Source organism: Nuphar pumila, unplaced genomic scaffold (assembly GCF_984573655.1).
Source record: "Nuphar pumila unplaced genomic scaffold, dmNupPumi1.hap1.1 HAP1_SCAFFOLD_227, whole genome shotgun sequence".
NCBI classification, from domain to species: domain Eukaryota; kingdom Viridiplantae; phylum Streptophyta; class Magnoliopsida; order Nymphaeales; family Nymphaeaceae; genus Nuphar; species Nuphar pumila.
The window spans coordinates 167-16,379 of NW_028323231.1; the positions used below are offsets into that span (position 1 = coordinate 167).

Consider the following 16,213-nt stretch of genomic DNA (forward strand, 5'->3'; position numbering starts at 1 on the left):
CGAGCCTGCGCTTGTTGCGCCATCCTTGATCTGAGCGCATTTTCTTGTCGTAGAGGTTTCCTGTCTTGCATATATTGTCGTTGCCCGATGGGCACTTGTTAAGTCTCCGAAGTATCTCAAACACTTTTTACAACGCTACCGCATCCACATGAAAATTGGCAAATCCAAGAACTACATGGCATTTAACCCCTAAATCCCTGGGTGATCATGGAACCTTCAGTCTGTTATATATCGGTGTCACCTTATGCCTCACCGCCAAACATGCACTCAGCGGGGGGGGCCATGCCTGGACTGCAGTGTCTTGGTGTTTGGGTATATGCAGCTCTGTTTCCAGAGTGTACTTCAAGTGCATGAGGTCATCGAAGTACGCCGTACGTGCTGCAGCATTGCAAGCGTCCAGCGCGGCCTGTGTGTCCCCCATTGCTTGGAGAGACAGAGCTGCATAGTAGCTGTACTGCCACGTAAGCGTCTCCTGTACACATGACCCAACATTTGATCACGAAATGCCAGCACCAGGTTCAAGACCGTGTACGATGTATGACTTCCTTTGGTCCACCGAGTGAGAAACAACAAAACGCTGGTCCACATCGGAACAAAAAAAGGAAAGTAATTTTGCAAACAGGATTCTGGGGTACAGTCGTGTCGTGTTATGTTGCACCCCAGACTGGGACTCCAGAAATCGTGTTATACAAGATATCTTGGGGGTATGATGTAGAGGCTGTATGTGAAATCAAGGCACGGAGCAGTGTTGGTAGTGGTGGCTGAGCACCTGAGGGGGCATGGGACTTTTCTGCAGCCGAAAGTGCTTCCCGGAAGTCCTGCAACGCATCCTTGTGGCGCCCCAGGGCAGCTCGTTGCAGGCCACGCCAGAAGTACGGCTTGGGGGCGTCAGGGAAAGCGCAGATCTTGGCTTCTACTCGCGCCAGCGTGTCTGAGTTCATGTGTGCGATGACTGTGTGATCTCTCAGCAGCTGCACCCCCTCGTACAGGTCAGGATGGTTCGTCCTCACCATCGCCTTGACCTGCTCGAGGCAGCATGCAAACATGACATCACGCATGCTCGAGCCCTGCACATTACCAACCCAGCTTTGTACTGCATCCTGGGCTTCTCAATCAGCAAGTCGAGGGCTTCCAGAAGCGGAAGCTTATTCCACTTTCATGCAACAACGTTTCACTTCAGGCACATGCTTTCAAACTCAAGTCCATGCGTCCCATTCCGATCTTTCACCGCTGAACCTCTCGAACCTGTCAATGTGCAGGCCAACAGGCTGCTATGACATGGCAATGCCGCTGCTTGGCGGCTGCTGTACTGCAGCCACGTGTTCTGAAGGGGCCGGCGATGGTTGAGGTGGCTTACCTTGTGATGGCGGTAGTGGAATGAGAGCGTGGGTGTGAAGCGGACCACAGGAGAGTGGCGAGCGGCATTGAGCCAGAAGTTCCAGTCTTCCAGGCCCCAGGGCAGCGCAGGGTCGTAGCCCCCGACTGCTTGGAGCAAGCGCCTTTTCATCAGGACGCTGGCATGAAATTTGTTCCAGTGTGCGACTCCTAGAATGCTCCAGCCCTGCAACTCAGACGCCAGCACTCAACGATGGGAATATCACTATCAGCTGTTCCCAGCCATAGCCGAGCACTCTTGCACGCCAGCTGGGTGTCAGCTGATTTGAATTAGTTCAAGATGTGCGACCCCAACTGGCACGCTGAGGCGCGTTTGAGTTGCACACCCGCAACATGAGGACACGGAAGCGGCACCTCACTGCAATTTGTGCCAGGCAAGATATTTTTCTCGCTCATTAGCAATGCATTCACATGCAGCCATGTGCTACCCGCGCAGTAAGCCTCGCTTTGTTGGTGTGGAGTCAGCGTCAGTCAACCCCGTGCACACATTGCACAGACCGTAGTGTGATGCACGGCGAAGCCAGCATGCAGATACAGCAATGGATGCTGTTCCTCGGCAAGGGCTCCCCACCTGGGGAAAGCACCAGAGGCCTTCGGCGGCGTCAAAGTTATGCATGCAGCCTGGCACGATGTCGACGCGGGGGTCCTCTGAGAAAGAGCGAGCAGCCTCCTGCATGTACGAGGGTCCCAGGAGGTCGTCGCTGTCCAGCATGCAGAGCCAGTCGCCCCGAGCGTACTGCAACCCTGCGTTACGAGCGTCCGCCAATCCACCGTTGGGCTTTCGGAGGATCCGAATCCGTTTTCCCTGCTCCTGCAGCCGCTGCAGCAGCTTGAGCGCCAATGCCCATGTGTTGTCCTTCGAGCCATCGTCCACTATGATGATCTCCCATCTGCATTTTGTCCGGATCAATCTCCAGCATTGTTCTCCCCTACCTCCGCAAATGACTTCACATAAGACGCAGCATGCAGCCTCTCTTGTCTGCACATGCGCATTCAACACTGGCAACTATATGCTCGTGTTGCACGCCGTTTGCTTGCGGACAGGTCGTGTGATGGTGATATGCAAGGCTGACAGCAGTAAGTATGCCTGTGAATATGAGCAGAGTAAGACCTGTATGCTGCGTCGTCCTCATGTGCACATGCTTACCATTCTTGGAAACGGCGACAATCAAGTGGCCATTTCCAAGAGAAACCAGAGACGGCAGGGAATACGTGCGACAGTGGCCGTGTGATCAGAAGACAGAACCTATCCGGGTTGCCTCAGGGCGCTCTGAGGAGCAGGTTGACTGACCTGTGGTACGTCTGCTGCAGCACACTGCCAACTGTCTCCTCCAGGAAGCTGCCCTGATTGAACGCAGCAACCACGACGCTGAAGAAAGGCGGCGCTCCAGGCTCGGCATCCAATGGCAATGTTGCTGCATCTGACGAGCGGACTTCAGTTGCTTCCACTCCCCCTGCATGGCTACTATGCAGTCGTACAAGATTTCACCAGCACTGCAATGCATGATATGAATATTTGTGAATGCAATACTGCCGCAACATAACCAAGCGGCCAGTGGCCAGTTGGGCAAGGCTAAGTATACCGCTGTAACTGTAGCCAACAGTATACCACTGTAGCTTTGCTGGTGATGAGATGCCAGTACTGACAGCTTGGAGAACATTCCGATGGTCACGCTTTTTGTGCATCACGGGACAGGAGGCTCATTCTGACAGGAAAGCTTGATTTTGTCTGTGCGGCAGTACTATCTTCCCTGCTTGCACGAGCATGACGACGCCAGGGAAGTAGGAGCAAAGTGACATCCAGTATGATTTGAGAGACAAGCGGGCCAGGTGATCATGGTGTGTGCAGCCACGCACGTCTCGGGATTTGATATGCGTGGACTCACGATTCCTGTGGGGCTTATGTCAAAGGTTTTGAGCATTTTCACATGCTGCAGGTGGGCATTCATACAGGCCTTACCTAGGACTGGGTAGGCAATACGGAGACCTCCGTCTTCGTTTGGAGTTTCCGAGAAGACCCATGGCTTTCGATGGACTTGGAGCACGCCCCCAGATGTTACTCCTGCTGGAGACCCAGTGGAGCCCATCTGCGAACAACAGTCCCCTGCTCAGCTGGTGTGCACCCTTTCGCGTCCACATTCATCCCATTATCAATTATATATACCTTTATACGGTGTCATATGCAGCTCCCTGCTGCGCTCGTTGTGCGCTGTGCTACCTGCCTGCGTCCCTTGGATCGTCCGTGACAGGCGACTATGCTCTTTGGATAACTGAGGAGCAAGCAAGGCCTTGTGTCCGGCGCAGCAAAACGGAAACATGATGCATTTACATGAGGCGCACATGTGCATCTGAGTCCGTCCCCACGACTTCTGGTCTTTGCTGTGGCCTGGGCATGAGCAGGAAGAGGTAGCCGAGCACCATGACGGTGAAGAGCTGCACAGCCAGAGAGGCCATGCAAACGAGCTGCCATTGCACCTTCCTGGACTTACGCCTTGAAACATGTGCCGGGAGCATTTCAGACTCATGTCAGCTGCCATTTAGGCACTTCCCAGCGTCGCTATCAATGCATTTCCACATTCTCCGTGTATATCACAAGATGAAGCGCCCACGTGCGGCTGGGTCCCATCGAATATGACGCGTGTATGTAAAGAGTTCTCGTCAATATGTTGTCTTGTTGCTCCGTCGATATGTGTCGCGAGTGGGCGTGTAGGTGGCCTAGATCGCCGTGTCCGTCTTAACAGCGCAAACTACCGTGAACAACGCATACTCCAGACTTGATGACATGTGGAATGCCTGCAATTATTGAAGTTACCTAGGTAGTCCTCGACGTGCGGGCTGACGCTCGCGTTTAACCAGAATAGCGTGTGTTTGTGTTAGCATAGGGCGTTCGGTAAATCGAGGTGACCAGTCATTCTGTGCCCTACAACACGTGCCACTTCAGAGACAAGGAAGCACGTTCTGGCTCAGCGCATCCGAGCACCTGCTCCACGCCTTTAGTACAGAGGTCGATGTACATGACTTTTCATCATACCACTGCCTGACCAGCTGGGTGTCTTTGAGTTTGGTAGCAGCTTATTATTTTGGCAGGCCTCGGACAGATATCTACATTTGCGAAGTATATGCAACATGCAGTCATTGCATGTTGGTAGCATGCAGTTGCGTAAGCCAGCATGTTCCTTGGTGTTGCGGCAGTGTACAGCATCGCGTGTGGCACAATCTGCCGTCAGGTACTTCGTCAAGCCATTGCACGCACTTGTCTTATGAAGCCAGCTCATCAATTATGATATATAACAATTGGCGATGAGTGAGCTCCCGACGACGCTGCAGTATCTGCTTCTCATGCGCCAGCTCTGCCTTCCGCATTGGGTAGACAGGTCGACAACTTCGGGAATGTGCAAGGGCCGTGAACAGGGCATTGACTTGTCAAAACCGTCTAAGAAGTTGTGGCGTCCCGTCTTTGGCCCCTCCTCAGCCGTGGTTGCAACCGTCTGCAGGGTTCAGCAGGGCCTGACGATGCAATTGCATGGCCTGCATCCACATGGGCCTCAAACGGCTGGTAATCAGTTCATGTATGGAACATAGTCATGCAATAGCAATTCGCAAGCTTCAGACCAGTCACCTTGGTTAGGTAGCAGTGCAAACTTGTGATCCTTGTACACAGCGATCATTTTATCGGGCCTCTATAACCTCTATTGGTCGTATCGGACGTGCCCTGAATCAATGTCTTTTACCATGCATGGCATTTGTGCTTGCATGTGCGCCAGCATAACCCCACCTATTCGCTGCAGGCAATGCACTGTGAATGCAAGGCCGCCTAAGCCGCCTGCAGTCAGGCCGCTATCCTATTGGTGACCCAGAGGCGCGTTCCTTTGTTCCATGCCATGTCAGGGCTCATGATTTCCTTTGGGTTGTGCTGTTCACAGTAATGCAGTTGTGGTCCAGACAACACGAAGTTCGCTTCAACCCTGTGGTACCAGGGCAACGATGTACCTCCATGTGCCTTTGTGGACTGGCCTTGGTCGAGGTTTAACTTTTTAGCTCGGGAAACCCTTTATCCGGAGGAATTCGGTGGATTGAGAAACGTGCAACAGAAGTGTTTTGAGAGGTAGCAGCTTGCGTTTGCAAATGTTGTGACAGCCCTCCTGCTGAGAGACCTCATGTAGTTCATTTCTAATGTCTCCCCGTGAGCTAAGCTGCTCACAGATGGGTTGGCACTGCAGGATGGTCAGATGGTGGATGTGATGGGCTACCTTACGAGGCAACGAATCATATTCATCGGCACACGTGTCACCGATGATGTGGCCACCAACGTCGTTGCTCAACTCTTAGCTCTAGAGGCTATCGACCTGACGAGGAGATCCGCATTTACATCAACTCGGGTGGCGGCCTCCCCTACGCGATCAACGCTATCCTCGACGTCATGGCCATCATCAAATGCCCAATCACGACAGTCGCTCTGGGGGCATGCCTGTCGCAGTCGACGCTTATATTGGCTGCCGGGACGCCGGGTCAACGCTATTCTATGCCCAATGCAAGGATCATGATGCATCAGCCCCAGGGTGGTGCCCAGGGCTCCACACATGAGGTGTCCATCCAGGCCGCTGAGCTCAACCGCACGATGCGCGTCATTCAGGCCATGTTTCAAAAGTACACTGGGCTGCCTCTCGAAACAATAGAGGAGGAGACCGATCGCGACACGTTCATGAGCGCCCAGCGAGCTGTAGAAATGAATTTGATCGATGCCGTCATCGGTGCTGTGTAATGATTGTGATGCTTTTGTTACGTTATGCCGCTGTAACTTGGTCCCCTGCAGTGAGGAAAACTTGCACCAGATCTGGTTACTGGGTGTCAAGGACGCACCCGTGCAGCATGATAGGTATGCGACACACTGCGTGTACATGCTTAGCCTTATTCTGCCCTCGTCCATATTATCCATGTCGAATGTTCTTGTCACAGTGGGACATGTACGTCAAGGATTCTGGATGTAAGCACAGTGCGAACTGAGGGATTTTGGCGGTGCCCCGCTCCTCGGGTCCGACGTTTCGCGAAGTTGAGTCACGCTACCTATCTCCAGATGTCATGGAGAGCCCTAGGCACACGCTGACAGCGTCGCTGTGGTACTGGGACTCCATCTACTTGTGCACGATATGTTTGCACTCGAGTTGAGGCGCATGAGTGTGAGAGCCATCGTGGTAAGCAGCGCAGGCATTTCATGTCCCCAGTCATGCTAGTGCATCTGTCGTGGCACACGTAATCAGGAGGCAACCACATCAAGCCAGGCACACACCATAACATCGTAGCACTTAATGACGAATACAAGAATCATATACACTCGTTGTTAAATCATACAAACATTTATTGCATGCTGTATCGCTCTGAATCGTTTGTTTTGATAGATAGGGTGCGCTTGGTCACTGGTGACATCTAGCATGACTCCTTCCTAAATTTGAGCGACAGGACAAAATGGAGGATCTACAGGCACAGGTATCGTTTCACCTCGACAACGCGCGGTAGCTCCAGGGGTTCAAGTGATTACGATTCCACTGACAAGTCATGCTTCTTGAAGCCGGTTGCTACGATGCGCTTTAAAATAATCCTTATGATGGTTTGCCTGCAGTTTTCTGTGTTTGATGGTTGTCGAGCGCAGCGGCAAGGCCTCAATTATAGTACATTTGTTGCTGTGCTGTCGCCCCTGCGCCATTCAACCGCGTAACCTGTCAATTGTAGTTTACTGGTGTGCAGGTGAAGGAGAAAAGGGCAAGGGACGAGCTCTTCGTATTTGCTTGTGCCAGGGGATTGCTGGACAACGTACGATTCATTGACTGTTTCCCGCAGATTGCTGACTACTATTCCCCATCATGCTGACCTAATTGCTGAAGCATCATCAACTTGCATCTTTTGTGTACACTGTTACACCAGCTGAGGGGCGCTAGTACACGAAGTGGCATCTCAGGCTAGTCCACTGTGCGGCCAACTGCATGGTCTCAGAACACTAGGCTCGTGGCAATGCCAAATTCGCCACAAGGAGGGTGGCATACTTGAGGCGATTGAGATGAGCAAAATGAGTTGCCACGTTGAGAAACACTTGCACAGTTGTCTACCTGAAAGCACGCACAGCTCATCAAGATAGGAACTGTGTTTAGTTAGTCTCATGGAGTCGCATCCAATGGCAAGTTAGTCGTCACACCTGGATGTGCCATCTCCAGATAGGCCTTATCTTGCCCAGGCGAGCAAGATATCTGCCAGGCCATGTTGCAGGCAGAGACGCTGCTGAGTGAGGGCGCAAGCGTGAACGCGGCTGACAAGAACGGCCGCAGGGCACCTCACTTTGCAGCCTTCAAGGGCGAGCTGGCAGTGCTGCAGCTCCTGAGCAGCAAGGGGGCGGACCTGGATGCGGAGGACATCGAGGGCTGCAGCCCTGTGCAGTACGCAGCGCTCGGTAACCACGAGAGCTGCGTCAAGTTCCTCGCGGAGAAGAACTGCTGGCTGGATAGCTTCGACAAGCACGACAACACCGCGCTCCACCTGGCTGCACGGCACGGCGCTTTTGAGGCTGCTCGACGCCTCGTCAAGTTGGGCGCAAAGCAGCAACTTATCAACCAGCGCCACCTCACCCCCCTGGGTGCGTCCCTGCTGCTCACCAACGTCTGTGACCTGTGATGTTGATCAACATACAAAGGTTATTGATTGAATTTTTGAGAACACACATAGAGCAGCCTTCTGATTCATGATACACCTGGCCGACAATTGGAGAGGCAGCCCACATATCACGCATGTTGACCCGCCATTTACAGGTACACTTCTGCGGTGCTCAGTGGTCACTTCATGAAAGATGCATGGCCATCAGCTCCGTCTTGCGATATGGAGTCCTCCATCAGCTGCCGGTCAATGTCTTCTCCTGTCTTGTGTGTTTTTGTTGTGGACGAGACGTCGTCATCAGATCTGTCTTGTGCTACGCACTTCTGTCAGCAGGCAGTCAAATCAAAGCGTGTGTTGTTAACGTGGTTGCAGGAGAAGCAATCGTGAGCGGCAACACAAAGCTCTGCCACTTCCTGGCAGATGGGAAAGCATCAGAGCAGCTCTCGCAGTTACGGCCAAATGGCTACAGCATGCTGCACGTGGCCGCCGGCTGCGGTGAGCCGCTCTCAGTCAAGTGGCTGCTGGATCAGGGCATGGACGTAAACGACGTGGCAACGAGGAGCAGCTCACTCCTCTGCACTGCGCTGTGATGTCCGGCAACCTCATTGTTGTGGAGCAGCTGGTCGCCGCCGGTGCGTCCGTTACTGCAAGGTGCGCACCCTTCACTTGTACATGTATCAACTGCCACGCAGGCAATACCACGACTCTGTTGTGTGATCAGGAGTGCTTGGACACAGAAGTTGAACTCTCCCTCTTCCGCAAAGCCATATTTCGTTGGAGCTACCTTAAAAGGGGGACCTTCGAGGGGCCGATGTCAATAGCAGCATGTCGCCTGTTGAAGTCGACCGCATTCGTCAGATTCTCTGGAGTATGGGACGCTGTTCCTCGTACTGCATGTGGTTTTCTTTAGCAACTAATAGTTACGAGGCCATGCCGCAAGGTAAAGACACGTTTGGCATCTTGAAGACCGTGCCTTCTGAAAAGAGGAACAGCTTAGCGCTTCCCCAATGACATGGCCTGAATAAGAATAGAGGGCCCTGGGCTGGCTTCGCACGCATGGTGTACCATCATGATCCGGTGTGGTGCTGTAAGTTGCCTGGGTTAATGCATTGTGATACAGACTCAAAAGGCCGGAACTTGGTCTGGGGTTTGTTGTCAGAGAGGCTCAGTGCGTTCTGTGGTCTGGGGGTCCTTTGGTCTCAAACGAACAAGCCATGGTGCAGGAGTGCCAATGGAGCAGTGCCGGCTACACTGGTAGAGCACGCTGAGGTACACGAGGACATGCCGCGGATCCGGGAGAACATTGCTCGAGCGCTCCAAGGCGCTGAGCGCTCGACGTCCGGCAAGATGGCGGCGTCCACTGCCTCACGATATGTCTCATCGCTCACCCCTTCCACCCAGCCTCAGCCCAGCATGTCTTCTCATGGTGCAGTCCTTTCCTCACTATATCGTCGCCGTATTGGAGCTCTGCGTAGCTGCAATACCTCACCAAATCCCTCACAAAACTTGCCTATAGCTTAGAAAAACAGCTTCAGAAAAATGCTGTCATGACTGGGGAGCTGCACACTGTCCCAGAAATCGCCTGTCGAGTATGAAGTGGTTGGTGATAGTTGGTTGGATGCACAATGGCGCTGTTATCAACCAGCGCAGTAAGGTCATGAAAGAGGACGCGCGGCTCAGACTGGTTTGACCTGGTCATCCTGTTGCAGGCATGCGTCTAGGGAATGTCCATCCTCCCCCGTCCTGCACCATGTATCAAGCGGAGTCCATCAGGATGAAGTCGTACTACGAGTCTCTCAAACGCAAAGAAACGGCTTTGTAACCAGTGCTTTGCCAGCATGGGTTCGACGCCCACTTTCGTCCCAAACAATGATGATTTTTTTGGCGATCTGAACCCCAATTATGACAGGGTCTTTCGAAACGCTGTTTGTAATAATTGATAATGTTAGAGTCGTGCAGACGTTTCTGCGGCCTCAGGCCCCACGGCAGCAGAGCGCCTCGCACAGGCCAAATCGCCGCAAGACGTGGCTGCTGTCATATCTTCGCTCCCCCGTGATCACAGCTGCTCCGCCTGAACAAATGGGCTGCACTCGATCCAAACTCACTCGACAAACTTCCCATTCTCACACAGTCTGCAAAAAAGTGCATCTCCCAGGTATGGCCTGTCTGGGGACGAGCAGGGCTCCATGCGCAGCTTTCATAGATCTCTTTGCATTTCCTGTTGCACTCTGCCGACACTTGCATTCCTCAACAGTTGACGATTCATTAGTGACTGACTTCCTTCGTCATGTGCTTGACAGCTGCAATGTTGCAAAACACATGACGACTCGCTGGGAGAGTGAGCGATGATAGCTCGTGCATTAGTTGCGCAGTGTTTGCCAGGCAGAGTGATTTTTGGGTCCACACAGCTGCAAATACATGAATGTTAGGGACAAACATGGGCCCAACCCGGTTCTGGCAAAACACTGCAGTTGAGATTCCTTTCTTATGGTTCTGCTTGTGGTTTAACACTACAAGTGATCCTTATTCCTGATTCAATGGTTGTGTGGATTGATTCAATCTCTGGCTTGCGGCAAACGTGCAGACGTTGCTGATCATGCTGGTGTTGCACAATGTTGTCGACTGCGTTCTTGACAGCTGGCTCCTCATCCACAAACATGCTTGAGCACTGGGCTGATACGCAGGTGAAAGAGCTGTCGCAGCTCATTGCGCGGAAAACCGCGGCCATGGGGCTGCGAAAGGACGCCTACTTCCAAGCAGACATGCGCAACCGCGAGATCCGTGGGTCTGTGGATTCTGTGATTGCAGACCCCAACTTGGTCATGCGCTATGTGCAGCAGGCTGAAGTGATGGCGTGCCTGAACAAGTTGCGGGCGCTTCGAGATGTCCTCAAAGCCAATGGCGGCGGCGCCATCAACATGGACGAAATTCTTGAACCGTGGACCTCTGCCGATGATAAAAAGTCAGTGGGTGTGCACTCCATGCACTTATTGAGCGGTTGTCCTCCAGAGCAACAGGCCGTTCGCAGAGGTTTTTCTATTACTCGAAATGTCTTGATCCACCAAAACATGATGATGATGTAATGATGATGATGACGTAACGCTCGTGCCAGCGGCCGCGCGTTCATGACAGGCTTGCTTGTTCCGACTGCTGACGTTCAATGAGCTGTATGAGCTGTACTTCGAATGTGCTGTCATTGTTTCTTGTTGTCTATCTCCTGCCATTTTCTATGTGATGCAATGATGACGTAAAAGTTTTACAACACTACCGCATTTATGGTACGGGATACCCATGTGGCACAACATGTCAGCAATGTCAAGCATTGACATGATGAGTAATCTAAGCGTGGACGATTGGGTGGATCGCCTGACTTAGTCTCAAACGTATGTCTCACTCACTGATGCTGATAACCAGTGCGGCTGTGCAGCATTGGCAGGGGCACTTGACACGTCTATCACGTCAGCGTTGGAGGCTATTTGCCGGCCCTGTGCGGAAACGGCAGATGCTGTCGGACCTAGTCTAGCTGCCAGCCTGCAGCTCAAAGCATCCCTTGGGTTGAAGGGGCCTAGTGAAGACTGCAAAGAGAAGGCATCCCCAGAAGGTGGTGATCCCTTTTCGTGGAAGTCGCTGCTCATGGCATTAGCAAAACAGGCTCTTCAGAGCCTGGCGATTCTCTTCTTCATCGTCGCTTTGATGTGGTACCAGGTACGTGTGCCTTGGGGCTGTCATACACCTGCCATTACCGGCGAGCATTTTGCTCAATAATGTGATAGGAGTCCGCTACGTCGGGTTGTCCATCCCTGCTGGTTGTTTTGAGAGGGCTTAGCAGCGGATGCTTGCCATGATGTTCCTGTAATGTCCCACATGCATAGACCCTTGAACCGCAAGGGCATGTGCTGCCGACAAATGTTATGCACGCATTGTAGCATTCAACATAACACTTTCTAACCTGCATTCTGTATACACACTCACTGTGTGGTGTGGCGCTGTGCAGGGGAACTTGCCATGGCAGAAGGATGTGCTCTTAAGACCGAACACGGATGATACTGGCAATGCTGTCGTGGGAAATGCAAGGCAGGAATTGTGACAAGTAGGTTATGAGGTCTCAGCTTCCTGTTCCCTTCGTGGCACGCAGATAGTTTTGAGTTGAGAAACATGTAATATGCTTTCATCCTTCTGCTCTGTGCATGTTGCGCATGCATGTGAGTTACAGAGGTGGCCAATGTGCATCCACATCATGTCAAGGCTGGCATTGGTGATGGTCTGATTGCACGACAAAGAGACTAATTCGCTAGTGAGGTATGCATACACAGCTTGGACGGACTATTTATCCTAAAATGCCACGACACATTTCCATTCCATCTTTATGAACAGGAGATGGATAGAGACAAGAGACTATCAAGCTGATAAAGTCACCTAATCACCTGCTCAATCATGCACAAAAAAGGCCTCCTTTGCTGAACTACCTCCACAAGTACTCACATGCACCTACAAAGTAGCTTCTCAGTCGTTCATCGTTGACTCATCATAGTCCGTCACGCGAATCAGCTCTCACGAGTCATGGCCGCATGGACAGGTCAATTTCTGCCTTGCTGGTTGTGTTGAATTCCTAGCCTTTTTGCTCCGAACGTGGGGCTTGCGAGTCGGTAGAATCCAGCTTGGCGTTGGAGTACAACGCCGGAGGCACATGATGCTGAGATTCAAAATATCTTGGACTGGGAGTGCCTGGGGTGCCCACAGCAGATTCCGGAAATGCGCGCTGATTTAAGAATTGTTGAACAAGCCTGCAGAGCTGCTTGTTATGATTGGAACGAAGCTCGGCATTTGTTTTGGACACTTGCGCATATGCATAGAGGTGCTTGGCACGCGCCATCTGCTCTTCTGCAAACTCCATAAGGGCGGCAGCACCCTGCAAGCACGGTCACATGTCATTCGTCACCTGTGCCCAACGCCATCCTGGTGATACTCTAGCATACGTACTTCCCAAAAGCCTCTAGTCAGCTCATCAGATCCCTTAAGTGAAGGCTGAGTGGCAAAATACTGACGCACTGAATGTGATTGTATCACCTTTCATACATTCGTCAACGTCAAGGATTGCTGACCTGTACGGCTACTTTGAAGGTTTGATATGCATCATTGCAGTTTGGGTACATGCCATATCAACTTAAGCCCTCGATTGCATGTAAGGTGAAGTGATAGGCGGCCCATGTTCAGCTGCAATGCTTTGAGCTCCTTCAAATGCACAAATGAGTTCTTGTCACGGCCGTTTGCGAGAAGATAAATCAAACGCCTCGGTGTATCATGGCTAGCATATCGAAGCATGTGCAACGAGGGTATCAGCACCGCATCAGTTACCAATAGTGGCAAGTCATGAGTACCGCAACATATGCCAGAGACTGTACCTGCCGGTCTTCGTCTGCGTGGTTGCCCGCCGCGTCAAAGTAGGACGCAACTTGCACCAACTCTGAACTGTTAAGGGCTTCACAGATGCGCAGGAGGGGCAATGTCATCATGCCACCAACACCACCTTGATCAGGCTGATCCCTGGGACCCTCCATCTGTGGCAAATCCTGTAAAATCCGGCAAATCGTCAAATGCAACTTGCGATGATGTTTCGAGCCATTACTTATTTCCAGGTTGCATTTAAGTTGCCAACGTGGTAGAAAGTACAACAGCGTTAATGCTAATAGCACCACGATTCGCATCCAAATAAGGTCATTGCGGTCACTGCCTACAATAACCGCGGCACAAGCGAGATCGCAACCATGACAGTGCCCACAACATTGGCAACCACTGAAAAACGACTTCGCTATGGCTGCCAGTTCCAGTCGATGGCCTCACGCAATGTAACAAAACGACTGGAACGCACCCACTGAGGGGCTGGAACCCAGTGCCCTGGTGCATACGCAAGCCTGGCGGACTCGTTACTCATTCTAGGTGCTGCCGCTGGCTCTGCAGCCTGCGAGGGCAAGTGCCCATTGCCCATACCGCCCCTCAGCGTCGATCGAGGAGATTCAGTCTGCAACCATGCTCCCTTGACACATGTTTCCTCTTAAGAAAGTGCGCGTCCCACGTTGGTTAGCATGCACAACAAACATCCAGCGATACTCTCGTGTAATCAAGCCGGGCAGTAGAGAACGCGCAACTTGTGATGTACACTCTGCACAGCAAAGCTCTGCACAACAAACACCTTTGGTGGATGCTGCATCTCCGACATCCAGGCGAATGTCGATATTCAGAGGGTAAGGAGCACGCACTCTGGGTGTTGTGCCAGCGCGTGGCGAGCTGTCAAGGGCAGACTCAGGGATCCTGCGCTTGAGGGTGGGGGGGACAGGGAGGTTCATTTCAATCGAGTCCTCAAAGTTCAAATGATCTGTTTGACCGCGAAGGTGAATGGCTGCTGCGTCCCACGCTCTTGCAGCTTGCTCCTCTGTGTCGTAGATTCCGATTTGCAGCACTTTTGCCCTGGATCAAGATTGCTCAAATTGCCCCTGACACAAACCCACGCACCTTGCGAAACCTATCTCGGCCATGTGCCAAGCTACTGGATTGTCAAGGATGCAGCATGCCCGCATGTGCTGTACGAAAACAACAACGCTAGGCTCGACACAAGAGACAGCTCGAACACGAGCGCCTCGTCATCACATCAACACATGGCAGTGCAGGCCAAACAGGCCGCATAGAAATAAAATTAGCACAATTCACTACAAAGCAATTTGCATTCACGACACAAAAAGCAGGAACATTCGCCGAGGCAATTTCATGCAGTACGTACTTATGACAAAATTGAGCGCGCCACCTCTTTCCTGGCGTGTGGTAGACCCCAGTAAACCGGTTGGACTTGGTCATGAAGGCGCCAAGCGAGTATCCTGCAGAGCGCCTCACTGCTGGGCACTCTTCTAAACCCTAAGTTGCCTAATGTCTCCTCCTGCACAGGATGTTTCGGAGGTTTGCTGCCCTCTCCTCTGCAGTGCCGGTGCACTCATGAGAACACCGCCGCACACCATTAACAGTAAAAGCATAGCCTATCATATGGTTGAAAATTGCTGGGAAGACGATGCAAACAATGTTGCTCAACCTTGAAATGGCGGTACAAGGGAGCGAATGTGAACGGGGTGGGCACACAACTCAAAGCACCGAGCAAAATGCAAGCGCCAGATGCGCTGCACTTTGCCAATCTTGTCACATGTGGAACGTTGTGGGTCGTACATGTGTCATGCCGCCATGATGGACAAACTATGCACATCACATTCAGCGAGTGATGTGGACTTGTGTGGCAATCGGTAGACGGTAAATGGCAGCGAGTTGTCCCTCTAGCCGCCAGCCGTGTGAGCATGCATGTCCTCCGAGATCGTATCATGCATCCCAGACGGCGGCCAGGAAAGGGGTGTGCACGGCAAGATATCCGTCTCAGATACGAAGTTAAAAATGCCGGATGCAGCACGCTGACTTGGTTTGTCGCCCACAACGCACACTTGAGACACGGAGCCTTCTGAATTACGCTCGCAATACCCCAACCTTACGCAAGCAATGACACAACCAAAGAGCACAAAGGCGTCAATCCTGGTTGAATGCAAACAAGATGATCACTCGGAAAGTGTGCAGGAGAGTACAGCGAGCGTTGGTTGCTTGCTTGTAAATGACCCCTTCTCTTGCAACTCTCCGCCAATCTGATGACATACCAATGCGGTCAGCAGTAAAATGTTCACCGCGCGAAAGCGGCGTAAACAGGCTAAAAAACAGCCCTTGCCACACAGAAGTGGCAAGTTCGAGAAAAAAATTAGCAACGCATCTACCCCGAGCTTGACACCCAAACTGCTGGCATGTACACATGTGACGCTCATGACAACGACGAAAACCTGACACATAATTATCCAAACCAAAGGTATCAAAGAGGATACTCAAGGAACAACCACAAACAAGGACGAAAACCCGCGCTCACTCAAGTTCGTACCTCAATTGTCTTTTGATAACGTCGTGAACTTGCAGGTGCGCAGGGGCCACGATCCCGCCACCCGAAGTGCGATAGCGCAATTGAACACCATATCTGATGTTGGCAAATGGCCTGAGCCAGCGTGTTCGTTTCACCTCACCTTCGTTGCAGTAGGCACTGCGATAGGGCTGCAGTTTTTTGCGACATTACACGTGTCACTGGTCCTCGATTGCGTCATTTGAGGAG

The 16,213-nt window shown here is 52.1% G+C and overlaps 1 protein-coding gene across 1 annotated transcript; it reads right to left on the minus strand.

Annotated features, from left to right (window-relative positions):
- Window positions 1-286: 286 nt before the first annotated feature.
- On the minus strand, window positions 287-3,081 carry LOC149810679 (uncharacterized; the record flags this gene model as incomplete). The annotated part of the gene is made up of 7 exons (XM_089994148.1): window positions 2,979-3,081; window positions 2,687-2,849; window positions 1,883-2,285; window positions 1,358-1,561; window positions 1,079-1,153; window positions 666-1,022; window positions 287-472 (listed from the first exon to the last, which is right to left on the minus strand). Coding segments are annotated over exons 1-7 (1,491 nt in total), but the record flags the coding sequence as incomplete, so codon positions are not given.
- Between the last annotated feature and the right edge of the window lie 13,132 nt (window positions 3,082-16,213).